This window comes from Ceratosolen solmsi, unplaced genomic scaffold (assembly GCF_000503995.2).
Source record: "Ceratosolen solmsi marchali unplaced genomic scaffold, CerSol_1.0 scaffold26, whole genome shotgun sequence".
In the NCBI taxonomy this organism is placed as follows: Eukaryota; Metazoa; Arthropoda; class Insecta; order Hymenoptera; family Agaonidae; genus Ceratosolen; species Ceratosolen solmsi.
Window position 1 is genome coordinate 1942006 of NW_011948442.1, and position 21160 is coordinate 1963165.

General features: G+C 28.1%; 1 protein-coding gene across 1 annotated transcript; it reads right to left on the reverse strand.

The window, feature by feature from the left end:
* Nucleotides 1-8477: 8477 nt before the first annotated feature.
* ND-13B (NADH dehydrogenase (ubiquinone) subunit ND-13B) lies at nt 8478-20668 on the reverse strand (the record flags this gene model as incomplete). The annotated part of the gene is made up of 3 exons (XM_011504073.1): nt 8478-8711; nt 12057-12218; nt 20615-20668. Coding segments are annotated over 3 exons (387 nt in total), but the record flags the coding sequence as incomplete, so codon positions are not given.
* Between the last annotated feature and the right edge of the window lie 492 nt (nt 20669-21160).

A 21160-nucleotide genomic window follows, 5' to 3' on the forward strand; every position in this document is an offset into this window, starting at 1 on the left:
TTCTAAAGCTTTAGTCTCGATGTCCTGTACAATTCTCCGCATAGCAACACTTGTCCAATGTTACCAGATAATCAAACTCGTTTGAACATTTAAAGCAAGCACGTGCTTGAGTCAACTAAGAGGAGATACGCTGTACTGCAAGACATCGTTACATTTATTACTACATTCTGGATTAAGGCGCCACAACTTCTGTGCTACATCTGCACCAAGACGCCACTGCACGCTGTATCTCTATAAGTGCCATAGCACGCACTACCAAGGTACATTGAGGTATTGTACCATTTTTTCATACTTTCATACATCAAGAGGAGACTCAATTAAAATACCAACACGTGGCACTACACAAGGAGTGCCCAGAGATTTACGACCTACAACCTCGACTTATACAAGATCTCAAAGATTCTCACTATCAACGTAGAATAAAAATTGTAAATTAAAACACAATAAGCAGCACGAAAAGCAAATGTGTTGATTACTGAATTGAAGCATTAACCTCTCCAATTAGTCACACTTTTACTACTAGTAAAATAGTGGACATGGTCTAATCCAATCATCTTGGTCTTTCGACCACCGGATGACTAGAATTCTGAACAAATTGTATTACATCTTTGGATATAAATTTGTAAATATAATAATAATAAAATAGAAACAAAATTAAAATTAAGCAATTTTAGAATTCGAATCTATATATTTTAACTTCCACTACTTTAATGTTATTAATTTATTATTTCATAATTAGTTCAATTTAATTTTAAATTTCATCCAAATATTTAAAAAAATTTGTTATCAATATTTATAAGATTAATAAATAAATGTAGTCATTCTTCAGACTTTTATTACATAGAATTAATGTGTGTAATACAAAAGTCTATGTAAATATAATTTTAAAGCAAAGTAATAACAATTTATTAAAAATGAAGATGCTCATTATTAAATAGTTTGCTCAATATACTCGAAACGAAACAAATTACCTATCAGTAGCAATTTCTAAAAATATTGTAAAAAACAAAAAAATGCTGTTTTACTAGTGTAATCAATATTTTTTGTCACTAATTCTAATGTGTAGGATACATGAAGTAAATTATGGTAAAATCGAAAAGAAAATAATTGTTATTCAAATATAGTTTGTGAGTATTATTATATAAAATAATTAAACACTTATCCTATAACGATAATTGTAATGATAGTTCAATACTATAGTATGAACCATTATTCTAAGAAAACTATTAAAAATTGTTAACGTTTAAAAAAAAAAAGATTTAAAAAATAATAAATAGTCCAAATTCTTATGTTTATGTATATATGTATATATATATAACACATAATGTGATATGAAGAGTTAATGGTAGGATATAAAAATTATTCTTAATGTTCATCTATATTTTAGTTATATCAGCGTAAAAAATGTTATTTTCCAAATTTTATATAAGACAATCATTCTTCCATTAATATTCAATTTTTAATAACATAATTATATATATTTAAAAGTTATAAACTCCATATAAAGAAACAATATATTTTGAATTTTGTTATTAATTATATAACATATTCAATGTATAATGCAATAATTATTATATTTGTACTTACATTTATGAAAATTATCACTTACATAACTATTTATCTATCATTTCAATATTAATCTATATTCCACCGAAGTATGTGAAAGTACAAATAATTATATTCTTCTATATTCTAAGGATATTTATTAACACCATAAGTATGTATACAGATATAGCAAACAGTCCAAAATAACATTAATTACATATAATAATAGTACTTTTTAATTAAAATAATTTTTGTCCTAATATTCAAAATATCCAATAATCTGCTTTTTGAATTGAAAGCAATTGTGTTACTGAAATTCCAAGCCAATCTGCCCCCCTCACATCCTTTCCATCGACTCACCGCCTACATTGATGCAAGGGGCATCATCAGAGTTGGTAGAAGACTAACGAATGCTTTATATAATAATAATTGCTATATATATACACCAGCGATAAAAAAATACATACTAACTTGCGTCACCTGTACCAAACAAAGAGGAACGCTCGCCAACCAGCTGATGAGTCAACTACCCCTCGCGCGAGTAACACCCTCACGACCATTCACCCACACTGGTGTTGATTGTGCTGACCCAGTAACAATAAAGATCTGGAAGGGATGAGGAGCAAAAACTTACAAGGATTGGATCTGTGTGTTTGTGTGCCTAACCACATCCGCAGTACACATTGAAGTCGTGAGTGACTACTCTTCGGTGGGATTCATCGCAGCATACAGGAGATTTACTAGCCGCAGAGGCATCCCAAGCGTCTTACACTCTGACTGTGGGACAACGTTCATCGGAGCAGATAAAACCATAAGGAGATTATTTATACAAAGCACATCAGAACATCGCCACCTCACAAACATGCTCATGGAAGATCTTGCCCGATGGGAATTTAATCCACCAGCAGCACCTCACATGGGAAGAAAATGGGAAGCGGTAGTAAAATCCATCACTTAAAACGCTCACCATTGAAGAATTCACGACATTGCTATAACAAATAGAGGCCATTCTGAACTCACGACCACTACAACCATTAAGTGATGATCCCGACGACTGCTCCACACTCACACCGGGACATTTTCTTATCGGAGGACCACTTAATGCACTTCCAGAGCCATCACTGAGCGACCTGAAGACCTCGAGACTCTCCAGATGGCAATTCATACAACAGCGAGTTCAACAATTCTGGAAACAATGAACAAAACACTATCTGCAACAACGACTCTCAATATCAAAGTGGCATCATCCAAAAAACGAAATCAAGGTCGGAACCCTAGTCCTCATTGCAGATAAAAAATTACCTCCCGGCAAATGGCCACTCGCCAGAGTCATTGAACTACGTCCTGACAAGGACGGATTGACCAGAGTTGTCACACTGAAAGCCGCATCAAGCACAATCACACGACCCATCCACATCCTAGCAGTGCTGCCAATTCCCACAGAAGATACGAAATCTAATTATCAATGAATTGATGATGGCGGGCGGAATGTTACGAATTGAGCAGTTGAAAGCGGAAGACAAAAGTGGGAGAGGTATAAGCACGCGAACGATTGTTTATAAACACTAGCCAACGAACTCGAGTAATATTTCTACACCGAAAACCCGAATATAGGACTGGAATTTCAAAGAATTATAACAATGAAACTCACAAAAACTATGCTTATTGACGTAACGACAAATACCGGCACAGTAACAGACATCGGATCGCCACCGGCACCCAAAAAATTACTACGAGAATACTTAAGGACTGATCGTGCCACGCGCCAGTCAGTCTTTGTCGGTCCTTTGCCAGTCTGTCTCAGCTTAACGTAATAACGATTACGCAGTAACACAGCAGCAAAATATTCAATCTTCAAGCTTCTTTCTACAGTCATCACTCACTGTAGATACACACGTACGTAACTGCTCAAACAGTAAGCAATTTGACTATACAATAGTGAAGCACATTTCAGAATCCGCTAATCAAACTGTTTTATGTTCACGTTATTATACAAGATATTATACAACAAAAAACGTATAATTAACTTTCTGTTCATTGGAACATTTATGTATTGTTCATAATTTATATAAATAGAAAATAATATTAATATTAATGTTAAAAAAGTGCACTATTGAAAACAAATTGTATCATGAAATTTTTATACTAAAAAATTACCAAACTTAAAACATTTAGATTTAATGATAAATTTTAAATGAAAAAATACATTGATTTTGTATAAATTGAAATAAATATCTTTTTTTGCTATAGTCTCCAGAATTTTGTACAATTATGTGTAACAAAATTAAGGAATATGAATATAATATTGAAGACTAGCAATTTATAAAAGATTTAACATTCATATCTGTAGATATATTTCTAATTAATAATATATAAACCAATGTAATTATTTTAACAAATTTATTTATACGTTAATATTAATTAGAATACTATATTATTGGGAAGTGTTACTATTTATAAATTTCTAAATTCATATTAAAAAATACAGTAGAACACTAATAATTATATATCTATATACTCATTCTATATCAACACAATCGCTTAAAATTAAGCAAAAAATGAAAAAATGTAAATATGTACAACTAAATTTTTCTTTTATAATTTGGGTAAATGTTCAAACTCTTAATATGTAGCAACATTAGCTTCTAAAACATATTTATCTAATCAATATAAATTAATCATTTTTTATTTATACTGAAATAAAAGATTAAGTGTTATAAACATATTTTGAAACAAAAAAAATTGATTTTATTTAATTGATGAATTACATTACATAACATTTATATTATACTCTTTTAATTAATTCTTAAAAATATTTCTATAAAAAAATAATATTAGTTAAACAAATGGTCAAAATATATTAAAATTTTGCTATAAATTCAAATAAATATATATAATACAATTACTTTATATTAAAATGTATAATATAATTTAAATTAACAATAAGCTACATAATTTTGTTAACCTTAAACAAAGTAGATTTATAAAATATTTACATTTGTGAAAGTAACAAGTAAAATAATTTTGGTTTATTAAATATAATTTGTAAATAATACTTTCGTAATAATTAATATAGCCAATTCCATACAATAGTAGTTTGAAAAATATTGTAAAATTATTACATTAGATTTTAAGTTAAAAAATTTTATGTATTATAAAACTAGAAACCATTATACTTTAATTAGTACCTGTAAATCCCATTATACCAAAAATAGGTAAAACCTGTTATATAATTTTGTAATATTCCATTAAATTTATCAGAATATTTTGAAATAATATATATGGTTAATCAAAATAATTTATTTTCACATTTTGAAATTATTCTTTCAAAAAATTATTTACTTTTAAATAATTAAAAATGTAAAAGTAATAAATTTTCTCTATAGTCTATCCTAGGCTTTATGTTTGTAGATGGCACAACCTAAGTAAATGTTATACAATAAAAATGATTAAACATGAATCAACAGATAATTTAATAGAGAAAAAAGACGTTGATCATTACTATTTTGAAATGTTACAGAAATAATTATTTATTATTAAAGTATTTAAGCAATTAATTATTCTATTTAATTATATAAAAATTTCAACAATATAACAAGCCGTAAATTTATCTAAGATTCATATAAAATTTAAAATTAAATAAAAATTTTATAAAAATGTAGTTTTTTATAATTTATGGTAAATAAATTTATATCCAATTCTAATATAGTAATTACACATTATCAATATTAAATTGATTAAATATTTTAAAATTGTGTTTACTATACTTTGTTCGTTAAAAAGAAAACAATCTTCAATTTAATAAAAACTTAAAAACATGAAATAAAAACAAAATTATGCAAATATATTTTTATATTTTAGTTTTATTATACCAAATATGCAACAATTAAAAAAAAATATATGTGATTCTTTAATTCTTTTATTTAGGAATAGAAATATTTGAGAGAAGTAATAATGAAATATAACGATTCAAATAAGATTAGTTTCAAATAACTGATTTAAAATTTGTTTATCTGGTACTGTATTCTTACGTTATATGTGTACACATTTTTGTTTGCATTTACGTATTTCTCATATTACAGAGCTTTGTAAGTGGGCATGTGGATCCATTTTTATTTGCTTGGACAAATCGTTTCTCAGTAATATCATTTACTTAGATAAAAAAACTGAATCAGATTTACAATTTTCATTAATTGTAACCCCATCAGCCTGTTATTATTTTGAGAATTATAATTAGAAATAATTGATCTCATTACATTTTAATGCAAAAATGCACAAATTAATAATATATTATTAAATTTAATTTCAGTCAATGATAAAGAAAACTAATTGAATATGTAATTCTTTAGGTAAAATAAAAATATATCAGAATTAATAAATTGCATATGCGTATAGTTTATGAATACTATTATAATACTTAATATATCATTATTTTTTAAATTATATTTATTTAAAGAACTATACATTCACCATTTGAATTGACAAACAGAAAAAATTATTTAATTTTTTAAAAAAATGAAATGCTTCTATTTTATAGTAAGTATATATTTTTAATTATATTCATTTAGAAATTTAACTTACTTTTACTTTATTTACGATTTATAAAATGTTTTAATGTTTTAATATTTTTTGATATTGATAAATTCTTAAAAATCTCATATTTTTCTCCTGTGCTCTGATTTTCATTAATGTTTAAAAATTCTTTTGCTCGTTATTATTTCTCTTGATTGTTATTCTTTAATCTTTTATTATTTATTTAAAATAAAAATTTTTATTATATTTTAAAATAAAGATTTATTTCTTTTTTATGTTAAATTATTATTAACCTATTAATCTAATATTTATAATAATTTTATAGATATTGATGTTAGATCAAAATTCTTGATAATGAATTATTTGAATAAGAGAAAATGGTTTGAATTTAAACACATAAGATTATAATTGTAAAGTGATTAAAAATGGTAAATTATAAAATACAATTATATATATACAATGATTAAATATAAAAAAGATTTTTATATGATACTCTTACAGAATTGGTATACTTAGTATAAATTACAATTTTTTAAAATTTAGTGCAAATTTTTATAATGTAAAATAATTAAAATTATATTAAAATATTAATTTATAAACTTAACTATTTATACTTTTTTATCTTCGTTTTAAAATATATTAATTTATAGTGACCAGATAATAAACATTTTTAATAGATATTGTATCATTTTTAAAGCGTAATGATAATTGTAATTTAATATACAATTTATACGTTGATTTCCGTAAATCAAGTAAATATCTTTATGTATAATTAGTTTTTAAAATTTTTATAAATTATTTTATAATGCATAAACAAGATATAATATTTGCAAGGGAGGTTGTTACTTCTACTAAAAAGACTGCGATTGGCAAATGATGCATTATAAATCTTGTCAGTACCACACTATTTAGATGAAAACAACAACCTTAATTTTTAAATTTATTTTAAAATCTGTGTTACTAATAAGTTAAGTCTTTTTATAAAAAATAAATACAAATTAAAACGATAATCAAGCATTTTATTTATTAAATTTTATTACTGATATATTTTTATTTTAAAACCCTTTCGAATAAAAATAATTCAATTATTTAAAATTTAGATGGAAGCTGTAGTGTTATTACGCGTGTGGCGATGAAATTGATCGACGTGTACAATTACTTCAGCATTCTATATTTGTGCTATTATTCTCATAGTTAAAATACCATTATAATGCTTAACTTTCACTTACTGCCCAGCACTATTTTTAATTATACTGCCTATCTTATACATTAGTGTTCGTTTTGGTTGTGATCTTTCACTGTTTTTCCTTCTCCACACAGTAGTATTGTTACTAAATTTCTGTATTTTATTCTTTATTTTGTGCGTAATATTCTATTTACAAATTTTGCTTTTATTCTGGTCGTAGGGCTCATATCAAACATATCTTTTAAATTGACGGATTTTTACCTTCTTAATCTGCAAGTACCGTTCGTTATATTCCGTCCTTCACTGACTTGCCAAATTGTGAATATTAATCAAATTTATCTATCATTAGACTATAAGTCTCAATTGCATTCTTCATTTCTACTCGATTGCGATATTAATTATCGTAAACGTAGAAATAATGTTCTAAAATGTTCCTAATTTCAAGTTAGTTATCTATTAAGCTTGATCGTCGTAGATTTCTTAATAAGTTATACAATAATAGCTATGCAATATAGATCATGAGCTCCGACAAAATCGTTGAAAATAAGTTAAGAAATAATATTACAAACCAATCATTGCTTTACTATTTCTAAAATGAAACTTCAATAATTATATATATTATAGAATGTTTTCATTTTTAAAATAAGTAACATGTATATTAGATAAGAAAATAATCGTTTTATGTAGCGCTAAATATAAGGTCAAATACAGTGATGCATTTTTAGTCATACAAATATCATTAGAAATAATTGTGCCCAAAATCATCTAAAAATTTATATCATTAAATATATACTTGACTTGTGAATCGATGAACAAATTAATTAAAATACAGATAGTAAGGTACTGTTACTTAATTAAAAATAGAACTACATAATTTACATTAAAATCAAATTATGTATGTTAAATTTGAATACAATTTATTTAAAATTATTATGTTATCTGTTTAATATTATAGTTCTAAACTAGACTATTTGATTAGTATTATTTATTAAAAGTATACTATCGCATTATATTGTATAAAATTGAATACGTGCGTGTGTGTGAAATCCGAAGTCAATTATATTACATATATGGTGTAATTTATATTCATTATTCAAATTAAATTTTTATTTTATTGCAGCATATAATTATACTTTACACTCATCTAATTTTCTCAACCAAAATTTTGATATAATTTATAAGTTTTGCGAAGGTAAAAAAGGTAGATTAGATATCCTACATATATATTTAACTAACATAATTATTCTGAATAAAATGTATTAATTCATTAAACGTGTTAGACATGTGGCGGCCATGACCATTGATTAACTATATTTTCATTGTTAATTGATTCCCAACATTTACATTCTAATATATTTTTTATTAATTTAAACTCTTCATCGGCATAAAAAATTAATTCTTCCATTTGCCATCCAATTTTTTTTTCAATTTCTATTTCGGATTCAGTCTGGAAATATAAAAAAATTAATTTTACATTTATAATATTTCAATTCAATTTGTAATAGATTCTAAATATATATTTTTTATAATTCTGAACATTGCCCGCCTTAAAATAGCGAGTCATTAGTCTGCATTGCACTTAAGTGATAGATATTCATATTGTTCAAGAATGTAAGAAAATTCCCAGCTCATTAAACATCTGGAAAATTCGAGATAAAAGTTCCGAAAAAGGCGAACTCTCGGCTACTCGAGAAATAACATTTAAACGCGCCTCAGATTAACTAAATCTGAACAATTCAGCAAAACTTCGAATTTCTAAAGAAAATAAACTTCATAAACACATCTGGCGAGAACAAGGCTCCAAGTGTCCAGCAAAACAAGTCATAAAACTAATGCTACGAGACATTTGACACGGCCTCGCCATAAAGCATCTATCGACGACAAATTATAAAACATCTGGCGTACACAAATCATAAAATTAGCCTAAAAAACACAAGCCAGATGATACACTCAAAAATAATGCTACACCTAACCTTCACAACATTGACCGATCGCAACGCGCATGATTATAAGAAATGAATGCAACAATGCTAGGATGGAGAGGGAAAAGCGCGGCATCAAGAGCCCCCATAATGGAGGGGAGTTGAGCAAGACCCGCTCTCATTGGAGCCTCCATCTTGGAAAGGCTCACTGATGGGAGACCCCAGCACTCGAAGGGCGCCGTGATAAGAATTACCATAAACTAAAGAAGAATTCTGATTGGGCACACTAATAAGACTAAATCTCATTGGCAACGCCATGATCGACAAGACAGCTCTGATTGGTGACACCAAAAGAGAGGGAATTCTCACCAACCACCGCGTGCTCGAGAGAAGGCTTTAAAAAAGGCAACGCCGGCACAGCACAATCACTTATCTTATCTAACAGAAAAAGAACAAGTCAATTAAAACGCAGTCAAACAATTAGAAGGTCCACGCTAATTACGCAAGATTATTCTATTCAACACAAGTGCTAGATAATCAATTCATAAACTCGCAGCAGTGCAATACAAGTAAAAAAGGGGAATCGAGAATTACGAATATCAGTTCGCACAGTATACACAATCAAACTGCCAGGAGCCACACGAGGCAACTCAAAGAACAAGACAAAACATAGCTATACACAACGTGCAGAACTACGATGTAACGTTCCATTCTTAATTAATACATAACTATATCAAGCTATACGCGTCAATCTGCAGATACGTAAAGCTATCTGCAAAACATAATACAAGCAATTCAAGCAACACCACGTACTCATATACAAGGAAGCGCTGGGGTTTACGACCGCGTTCTTCTGTGTGTATTATTCCATCCACACGTGTGTCACATATAGAGGACCAGCAAGGCATCAACTTCTTCCTGTGTATGCGGCGTACGTGATAGCTCAGTGGCAATAAAACATCCAAATCAAGAAAAACAAGCACTCAATCATTAAAATTAAAACTAATTATAATTCAATTAGTGAAATCGTAAATAAAACATAACTAAATAACAAAACTACTTTTTTTTTAATACATGTACTATCTTGTCTACTAGCCTGCAATCCTATCAACATCGGGAGCTCACAAATAATCTTAGTTACTTGGCCCTCCTCGCCCGGTACTCTATTTTTATACATATATCATTACTATCTCATGTGATATTCGTCCGATTCGTAAAGCAGTTTTGATATAAAACAATGTATTACCGCTTTTTACAATATGATATCGTGTTGTAGCTATTTTATGAAAGAAAAAAATTTTTAATTTAAGAACATAAAATAATAGATATTCGTGAAACTAGCATATGGTTAGGTTGATAAAGGACATTTTGTCAGATTAAGTAAAAAGTAAATAGTAAATGATGTGTATATATTATTATTAATATGAACATAGAAATATTTTTATATTAACCTATTGGATATATAATTTTGTAATAAATTTATGATTTAAAATGGATGAAGACTTTTACTCTTGTTTTCTAATCTATATATTTGGAATTCACAACGATTTCATATATATATATGCTTTTCAACTTATATTGATATCGATGTTAATCGTAGGTATTTAATTAATAAATTAGTCCTACTTATTTAATCAATGAGATCGGTGCCCAGCGTCTTCACATATTTTTATTACTTATGTATAACCAGAAAGTTAAAGAAACCATCTTTCTCCTGTATCTAGATAATTGTACAATGTATTGGCCAGTTTAATTTCATAAATGTCTATTATTTCACTGTCACAAATTAAAATAATTTATCATATTTATTATTTTTTATAATCGGCGATATTTGATTGCATGTTTTACATTAAGTGCTGTCCTAAGTTGAAAAGTATAACGAAACTCATTATTAGATATTATATATTACATAATTGATAGTAATAATATAACTATTATAAATATCGTTCATGTAATGTCATACGAGCGCAAAGAACTCATTGTATAGAATATCGAAAATTATGAAAACATAATTTCAACATTTATCTAATATATATCTCAATCCATTACTAATATAATAGAATACTGAAAATTAACGCTGTTATAAAAGTATCGATATGTCAATTGAATACCGATAAACGAGCGAAGAACGAGCTTACAATGAAGATTTTTATGGAAAAGTACTCTCATATTTATGTGTTCTATTCTATGCAGTATCATAGTAATACTATGAACATAAATATTTTTAAATTAAACTAATAAGGTGAGTAAAAGGTGTAAAAAAAATTATAAAAAAAAAAAAAAAATGAGTCAAGCATTTTTTCAATAAATTTTATATATATGTTAAGTAGTGTATCAACATAATTAGTCAAAAGAGTTAAAATTAAGATAAAACTTTGTACTGTATTTGATTTTTAATACAAAGTTGATCTATATGTCACATGAAATACTTATTCAAATAAGAATAGTAATTTCGAATAATAAAAGTTGGTATAAGCTATTTAGAAAATTATTTTTAATTTACATTAAAAAACGAAAAAATATAAGATCGAATGAATCAGATGACAGCTAAAATAATTTATTTCATATCGATCCCAATAAATGTATGATTAATATAGAAAAATTAATTTCGAGATAGTAGCAGCAAAATTAAACACTATACATTATAAATTTATAAATTTTAACTTAAATTATTAGAATTTAATTAAAGTTATATATAATATGCTAATATTATGAAATAAAAATAAAGTGCAAGATTTAAATCAAGTTATTAATAAAATAATTCCTTCAAAAGTAAAATATATGATATTTGAATATCAAGAAATTAAAATGAAAAATTGATGTTATTTAAATAGACATATATGTATTATGATTAAAAATTATATAATTACATTATTAATTATTTCAGCTCTATCTTGAATTAATTTTTCAGTACAAAGCCTATAAGGATAATCATTTGGTAGCTTCTGTAAATATCGCATAATTTTTTTATACAAGGATGCTAAAGCTGGTCGAGGATATTTGTGTACTTCAAGTCTGCATAATCCAGTAGTCTGAAAAGAAAGTTAATTTTTTTAAATAGATATAATTGTAAGTTAAAATTCTAAATAATATACCTACATAGGCAAAAAATAAAAAAAAAAAGAGGGAAGAGTAAAAAATGGAACTTCTACTTATATTTAGAAAAAAAATTTCACAATACAATGATGTTTTTGAATATCCTCATAAGTACAAATATGAATAGGAAAGTGACAAGTTGCTATCAACTGCAATAACGCAAGCACTCATTCATTATATGAACAAGATAAGAATCCATGTATTATAAATAATATATTGCCATTGTTAATCTTAGAATAGCAAAATACTAACAATCATGTTCATTTGGAACATTGTAAACACGTGTGATTCTTTTGCAATATATATAATCAAATGTCAAATGCCAAGAAAAATTAAAATTATTTATTAATAATTAATATGCTTTAAAATAATATAAAATGAAAGAACAAAAAAGTTAAATACAAGATTTTATGACTTGTACTAATTATTATAATTTAACAAGAACGTTTTTACTAAGGTATATAACATGACGGCATACAAATCTTACATTAATTATACTGGGCTAAAAAAACAAACGAACATAAAAGCATATTATGTGATATCATGTAGACGAGATCATAAACACTGATGTTATTTCAATAAGGACAAAATACTTGTAATAACATTTTTTTATAATGAAATGACCTAATAAATAATAAAAATGAATCTATATTTATTAGTTGAATTATATAAACTACATTCTAGCTATATTTATACAAGAAAAAACTTTTACATATTGCAAAAATAATTCAAACTAAAAGAATATATAAATTCAAGTAAAAGCTATTTTGGTAATATAGAATATTACCAGTAATATTTTTTCGTAGTAGTGAGTATAATAAGTAATTATAATTATTTTTATATTTATAATTATTTATATATTATATTATTTTATTTATTATTATCATTAATTTAATTTTTTTAATTAATTAAATTAATTTAATTAATACATAAATAAATATATATATATATATATATATAATTATAATTATAATTATAATAAAAATAATTATAAAGTAAAATAAACAAATAAGTAAAATCTTTTCTGCCATATACAAAGATAATAAAATATGGTAGAGACTTTTAGATAGTTACATGTCATATCTCAATAAAGACATAATTTCATAATGGCTCTACCATTTAATAATTAATATTATGCAGTAATGAAAATAATATTATCAATAATGTTGACATGGCAATAGTTTTCTAATATTGTATAATTTCAAACGGAAAAATAAAAGTAGAATACTTGATAGTAATTTTTTTTACAATATTAAAATATTTTTAAAATATAAATTTTTATTGTATAACATCATATAAATCAACAAAACTAACAAAAATTTTTAACAATGAATCGTCAATCTCTTTAAGGTTAAATATATTATAATTTCATATATTTCAATTTAATATTTTATTAACTTAATATTTTAGCATATAATTTTATAATAAATTTTGTACATAAAATTTACTTGAAATTTCAGAATACAATAAAATAGTATTCACTTTTAAAATTCACATAAATCAATACAATTTATTTATTTACTAATATAAATGTATAATTTAGAAACAAATATGATTAACAAATTTTTAATGAAAACAATATATTAATAATAAAATATTAGTTATTTTTCAAATAAAAAAGTATAATATAAATATGATTATGATTTAATGATTAAACATTGTAATTTTATACCATTAAAACTTGATAAAATCATCAAATTTTAATAAATTTATAAATATACTAAAATAATTATTCAATGAGTATATAAAATAGTTTAGAGATTATTAAAATTAAAATTTGATTATATTATTACTTCTATTATATTTGTTTATTTTTAACAATTACTCTGTTAATAAATAGAATAAAAATAAGTACAGAATGCACTATAATTAATGTTACATATTTTAATTTGGAAGTTCATCAATAAAAATTTTATATATATAATAAAATGTTATATAATACATAATAAATAGAATATACATGGAAATAAAAAAGGATTTATAAAAAATTTTTAAATAATATTATATTCTATAATACAAGAATTCATCAAATGTTAGATTTCAATTTTAATAATTGTTAAGCTATTTTACCAAATTCATGAACATCAAAAAAGTTTTTAACTTTTTTCAAATCTTTTCTTACTTTTTTAAGAATTTTAGACATTTGGAAACGCAGACTCTTAATTTATAAATATATATAACATTCGCAAATAACTGAACAAATTGTATAATTTACTAATTTTTAATAATCTTTCACTATTTTGTATTATTTAATATTATGACAACCACACGAGTCTGAATAATACGAGTAGTAGCTAAATGTAAGCATTTGCACATGTGTAAAAGAAACCTTAACTGATTGGTTGTATGGCCAACTATCAATATTTTCAAGAATAGTGAACATTAAAAATATTGAATAATTTTAATCTAAGATATACTATAATATTAATATTGAAATATTTAAAAAAATAAAAAATTTATGGAAACAAATCTGCGCAAATACGCATATCTGCAAGTGCATGTATATATAAAAAACAAATATTTTCGTAATATTTTATTATGAAACGTTTCATTCGAATATAAATTAAAAAATTATAACAAAATATAAACTTTTACAGAAAGTTGTATTTAAATATTTTGAATAAAATAAAACAAATTGATATTTTATATTATGTATCGAAGAAAAACATATATGTTACTATAATTTTCTTATGAATATTGCAAATAATTTAAATAATTTAAATACCCTTTAATTAAACAAAAAAATTAAATAATTTGTTATTCAAAGAGTAATCACGTATATAAAATAACATAATTTGATTCTTTATTTTTTGGATTTTAATATAAAAGAAGTGAAATTCGTAATAAACATTTAATAAGACTAGATTAATCCTAAATATATGTAATAAATTTTAGATAATGGAATAATAAGCTAATACAATAAAAATATATAGAAGTAGTATAAATAGGATAAATATAACATATAAGAGTACAAAGGCCTGAAGTAAAAAATATAATAATTAAATTTTTTTTTAGATAAATAACACTTATACCAGACTAAATTAAAAACATAACGCAATCATAATAGAATATTTACAATACTATTCAATACATGAATATTTATATATTGAAATATTTTATAATTATGAAATTATAATATTTTTAAATTTTACAATTTATTATATTTTTATTTTATTTATTTTAGTAATGTTTGTGTATTTAATGTTTATATTAAGAACATATAATGTAAAATATAATAAATATGAAAATAGTAATAATTAAAATATCTTCATTTTTTATTTATTTTTATTTATTAAATATAAAATTTTCATACTGTTCAAGAAGGTAAGAAAACTCCCAGCTCATTAAACATCTGGAAAAACCTAGTTAAGAGTTCCGAAAAAGGCAACTCTCGGCTACGCGAGTAATAACATTCAAAAACGCGCTACGGATTAACTAAATCTAATCAATTCAGCAAAACTTCGAATATCTTAAAAAAATTAACTTCATAAACACATCTGGCGAGAACAAGGCTCCAAGTGTCCAGCAAAACAAGTCATAAAACTAATGCTACGAGACATTTGACACGGCCTCGCCATAAAGCATCTATCGACGACAAATTATAAAACATCTGGCGTACACAAATCATAAAATTAGCCTGAAAAACACAAGCCAGATGATACACTCAAAAATAATGCTACACCTAACCTTCACAACATTGACCGATCGCAACGCGCATGATTATAAGAAATGAATGCAACAATGCTTGGATAGTGAGGGAAAAGCGCGGCATCAAGACCCCCCATAATGGAGGGGAGTTGAGCAAGACCCGCTCTCATTGGAGCCTCCATCTTGGAAAGGCTCACTGATGGGAGACCCCAGCACTCGAAGGGCGCCGTGATAAGAATTACCATAAACTAAAGAAGAATTTTGATTGGGCACACTAATAAGACTAAATCTCATTGGCAACGCCATGATCGACAAGACAGCTCTGATTGGTGACACCAAAAGAGAGGGAATTCTCACCGACCACCGCGTGGTCGAGAGAAGGCTTTAAAAAATGCAACGCCGGCATGGCACAATCACTTATCTTATCTTATCTAACAGAAAAAGAACAAGTCAATTAAACGCAAAAGTCTAAGATTAATCTATTCAACACAAGTACTAGATAATCAAATCATACACTCGCAGCAGTGTAATACAAAAAAAGGAGAATCGAGAACTACGAATATTAGTCCGCACAGTATACACAATCAAATTACAAGGAGCCCTACGAGGCAACTCAAAGAATAAGACAAAACATAGGTATACACAACGTGAAGACTCGTGAAGACGAGGTAACGTTCAATTCCAAATTAATACATAACTATACCAAGCTATATACGCCAATCTTAAGATACGTAAATCTGCAAACATAATACAAGTAAGTCAAGCGACGCCACGTGCTCATATACAAGGAAGCGCGGGGGTTTACGACCTCGCTCTTCTGTGTGTATTATTTCTTCTACACGTGTGTCACATATAGAGGACCAGCAAGGCATCAACTTCTTCCTGTGTATGCGACTTACGTGATAGCTCAGTGGCAATAAACATACAAATCAAGAAGAGCCAAAAAAATCAATTATAAAAATAAAACTAATTATAATTCAACTAATGAATAATAATAATAATAATAGTGAATATAAATAAAATAAACTAAATAACAAAACTGCTCTTTATTGAATACATGTACTGTCTTGTCCACTAGCCTGCAATGCTCCTATCAACATCAGGAGCTCACATCTAATCTTAGTTACTTGGCCCTCCTCGCCTGGTAGGCTATTTTTAAACATTTTGGTCCTTCGAGCCGGATAGTGGAGACTAGTGCATTCAATTAGTATTAGCATATCAAGATAAGGTAAAATAACATTAATCACATTGCATAAAAAACTACAACGACTTGAGAAAATCAACCAAGTAAGTAATTCATAAGCTCCTTTCTCTAATCAATACTACATAATGTCTCAAGTCGAGAAAGAACAAACCAAGGAAAGGGATGCAGAAGCATTAACTCTATTAGAAAGTACCAGTCGCGTAGCCCGTAGCGGTACTAAAGAAAAAACACCAGTTGAACTCACTGTCAAGGCCAGAGGTCAGGCCACTCGGATCACAGCAATAAAAAATTTAGTCATAAAGCTTCCCTCGTCTCACACAGAAACCTCACTCGAGGAGGTCAAGGGCATCAAGGAATTAATCGATGACTTTCACAATGCTTTTACAAGGGATCACAGCTACATGGAACAAACATGGCCAGCAGCACTAATTAATAATGACTATTTTGCAAACAATGTACAAGGAGAAGAGCTTGAAATCTATTCAAATGCACATATCACAATTAGCAAGCTTCTTCGCAGCATTAACGAAACAAGAAACTCAAATACAAGGCAAACCGAGAGTGCGAATTCAAATAATCAAAATAATGATGCAATAAATTTACCTAACGTATCTATTCCCAAATTTTCAGGTGACTACTTAGCATGGCTAATGTTCAGAGACCTATTTCAATCAATTGTATTAGATAATAAAACAATAAGTGAGGTAAAATAGTTTCATTACCTCAGAGAATCATTAGTGGGATCAGCTGCAAGGACCGTCTCCGGACTTGCACTACAAAACGATTCACTCCCAATTGCCTGGAGAAACCTGACAAATCGCTATGACAACCGTCGACAGGCAATGAAGTACTATCTACACAAATTACTCACCACCTCAGCTACAATTAAGAAAACACCTCGAGAAATCGAGGAGCTGGTGAGTGATTACTAGACAAGGCCATAGACGTATGGGAGTGCCTAATCATACATCATGTCATCAAGCAACTTGATGACACCACAAAGACACAATGGGAACGCACACTAGGCGATTCACCAGAGCACCCGAAATTCGAACAACTGAAAACATTCCTCATGTCCCATGTGACAGCTCTCGAGGGACTGGAATATCAAGAGAGGCAAACACGCCCAACCAAAACGAACCGACCAAAGAAAAGAACAGTAAAGGCCCATCAGTCATCAATCAAGGCAGACCTCGAACAAAAACAAGCAGGTACGAAACAAAATGACATCTGCATCTGTTGTCAAAAGGATCACAAATTGTTCGCGTGTCCAACTTTTAAGGAAATGAAAACAGATGACAGAAAAAACATCATAACCAAGCACAAGTTATGCGTCAATTGCCTTAAACGACACATAAATGAGTGCAAAAATAAATTCAGCTATATGCAGTACCATAAAAAGCATCATACCCCACTCCATACAGATAGTAACAAGAACTCGACCACAAGCAGTAATACTTCGTCAGCTAACCCTTCATGAAATTAAGGTACAATCGTCAAAACAACAGAGTCAAATACCATAACGACTCTTCTAGCTACTGCGGTAGCAAAAATTCACTCGACAACAACAACAATGCAAGCTCATCTACTAATCGACACAGGATCAGAGGTTACATTCGTATTAGAAAATCTAGTAAGAAAACTTAAACTCTCACGTCAACGCTCCATCCTACATGTACACGGAATTGGAGGAATACTATCAACTCAAGCACAAGGTGCAGTATCGCTCAATCTACAATTAATTTATACGAATTCCTCTGTTACAGTTACAGCTCATATTCTAAAAACGCTAACGACAATGCTTCCATCCTTCAAAACTTCACACCAAACAGGGCCACACTTGCATGGTCTAACATTAGCCGACCCAGAATATTTCACACCTAGATCAATAGACATTGTGCTAGGAGCAGATGTATACGGACAAATCATTATGCCCGACATCATCAAGGATTCCCCAGATATGCCAATAACCCAATTGTCCATTTTTGGATGGGTGGTTCTGGGACCTGTCAATCTAACAAACAACATGACGTCAGTAGTAGTCTGCACGTCCATACAAGAAATAGAAGAAAATCTATAAGAATTACTAACAAAATTCTGGGTGCAAGAAGAAGTAGCAAAAGGAGACGAACACCAATACACACCAGACGAGCAGTGATGTGAAGACCATTTTAAACGAACTCATACACGACATTAGACAAGAAGATACATAGTACGAATTTCACTAAGGGAACCTATTGAACTTCTTGAAAACTCTTATAACACTGCTCACCAATGTTTACAAAGTCTATTAAGGCGACTTTCAAGGGACGAACACAATTCATGACAGAATATTAGAATCTAAACCACATGAAAAGGGCACCCACTGGCACCCAGTCAAAAATACAATACTACTTACCACATCATGGCGTACTTAAACGAGACAGCTCTACCACAAAATTGCGAATTGAAAACAACATACTTGTGGACAGACTCAAGAGTGACACTCGCATGGATAAAATCCCATCCGTCACACTGGAAGGACTATGTGAGAAACAGGGTCAGTCAAATCCAGGAAATCACATCAGATGCCCAATGGAACTATGTATCTGGAACATCAAATCCTGCAGACTATGCTTCACGAGGACTAACCACAGATCAACTCCAAACCCACTCACTATGGTGGTCAGGGCCATCCTGGATACATTCACCAGATGCATGGCTAACCCAGCCAGAGCAAGGCAATGAACAATGCAAACAAGAAGTTCGTCCTGGCATATCATTAGCAATCACAGCCACTGAGCCAACCTACCACTGGAAACTAATACACAAGTGCCCAACTCTAGACAAACTCTTACGCATTACAGCAGTATGCATAAAATTCGTCATCCAGCTGAAGAAAAGGCTTAAAATGACTCAATCAACTCCAGCAATAACAAACGAAACGGAATGGTCGAAAATCTTTTGGGTAAAGGCAACCCAATCCGCATTTTTCTCAACCGAATTAAAGATCCTTCGATCTCAAGCACGCCTACCGCCTGGACACGCGTTTCATCGCCTAACAGCGTATATCGATTCACAAGGCATTATTAGAGTTGGAGGGAGGCTATCACAAGCATCAATAACTCATGATCAAAAGCATCCAGCAATTCTTCCACGAGAATCCACACTATCATGTCTCATAATAAATCAAGCACATCTCCGCACACTGCACGGAGGCAAACAACTCATGTTGGCACACACACGTCAACAGTATTGGATTCTTAATAAATAAACATACAAATCAAGAAAAGCCAAAAAAATCAATTATAAAAATAAAACTAATTATAATTCAACTAGTGCAATCATAAATAAAACAAACTAAATAACAAAACTACTCTTTATTGAATACATGTACTGTCTTGTCCACTAGCCTGCAATCCTCTTATCAACATCAGGAGCTCACATCTAATCTTAGTTACTTGGCCCTCCTCGCCCGGTACACTTTTTTTAAACACATACGAATAAACGATCTTGACTTGTGACTTTCGTTATAGCTATTCTACTGTAGGATCTTCATTCTTCATGAATTAAATTACTATTTCTTTTCGTTTTTCAAGCTTTGAACGTATAATTTTATATATGACGGTAAAAGAATGAAAAATAATGTAATCTAATTGTAGATTAATTTTTAATTATTTACTAAAACTTCTTTATAATAATCTTAAATACATCTTAAACTATATCTTAAATCCACGTACCGATTATTTATTATTGCGGGCATATTCTATAAATATAGCGTCACGAATTATTTAAAAATTCTAGGTTTCTGTTAGTTCATACAATCAAGTATTTATAAAATATATTATATTACTTCGACAAATATATCTACATATTTACAATATTTATTTACTTGTTAATTTTATATGCATGTATAAAAGCCTGACTTTTAGAATTTCAAATTTATTAATTGCCCTAATTATGAGGTGCCATCTCATTAAAATGGCTCATGTAATTTTAAATTATCATAAAGTAGCAATGCGAAAAGTAAGAAAAGAAATTTATTTT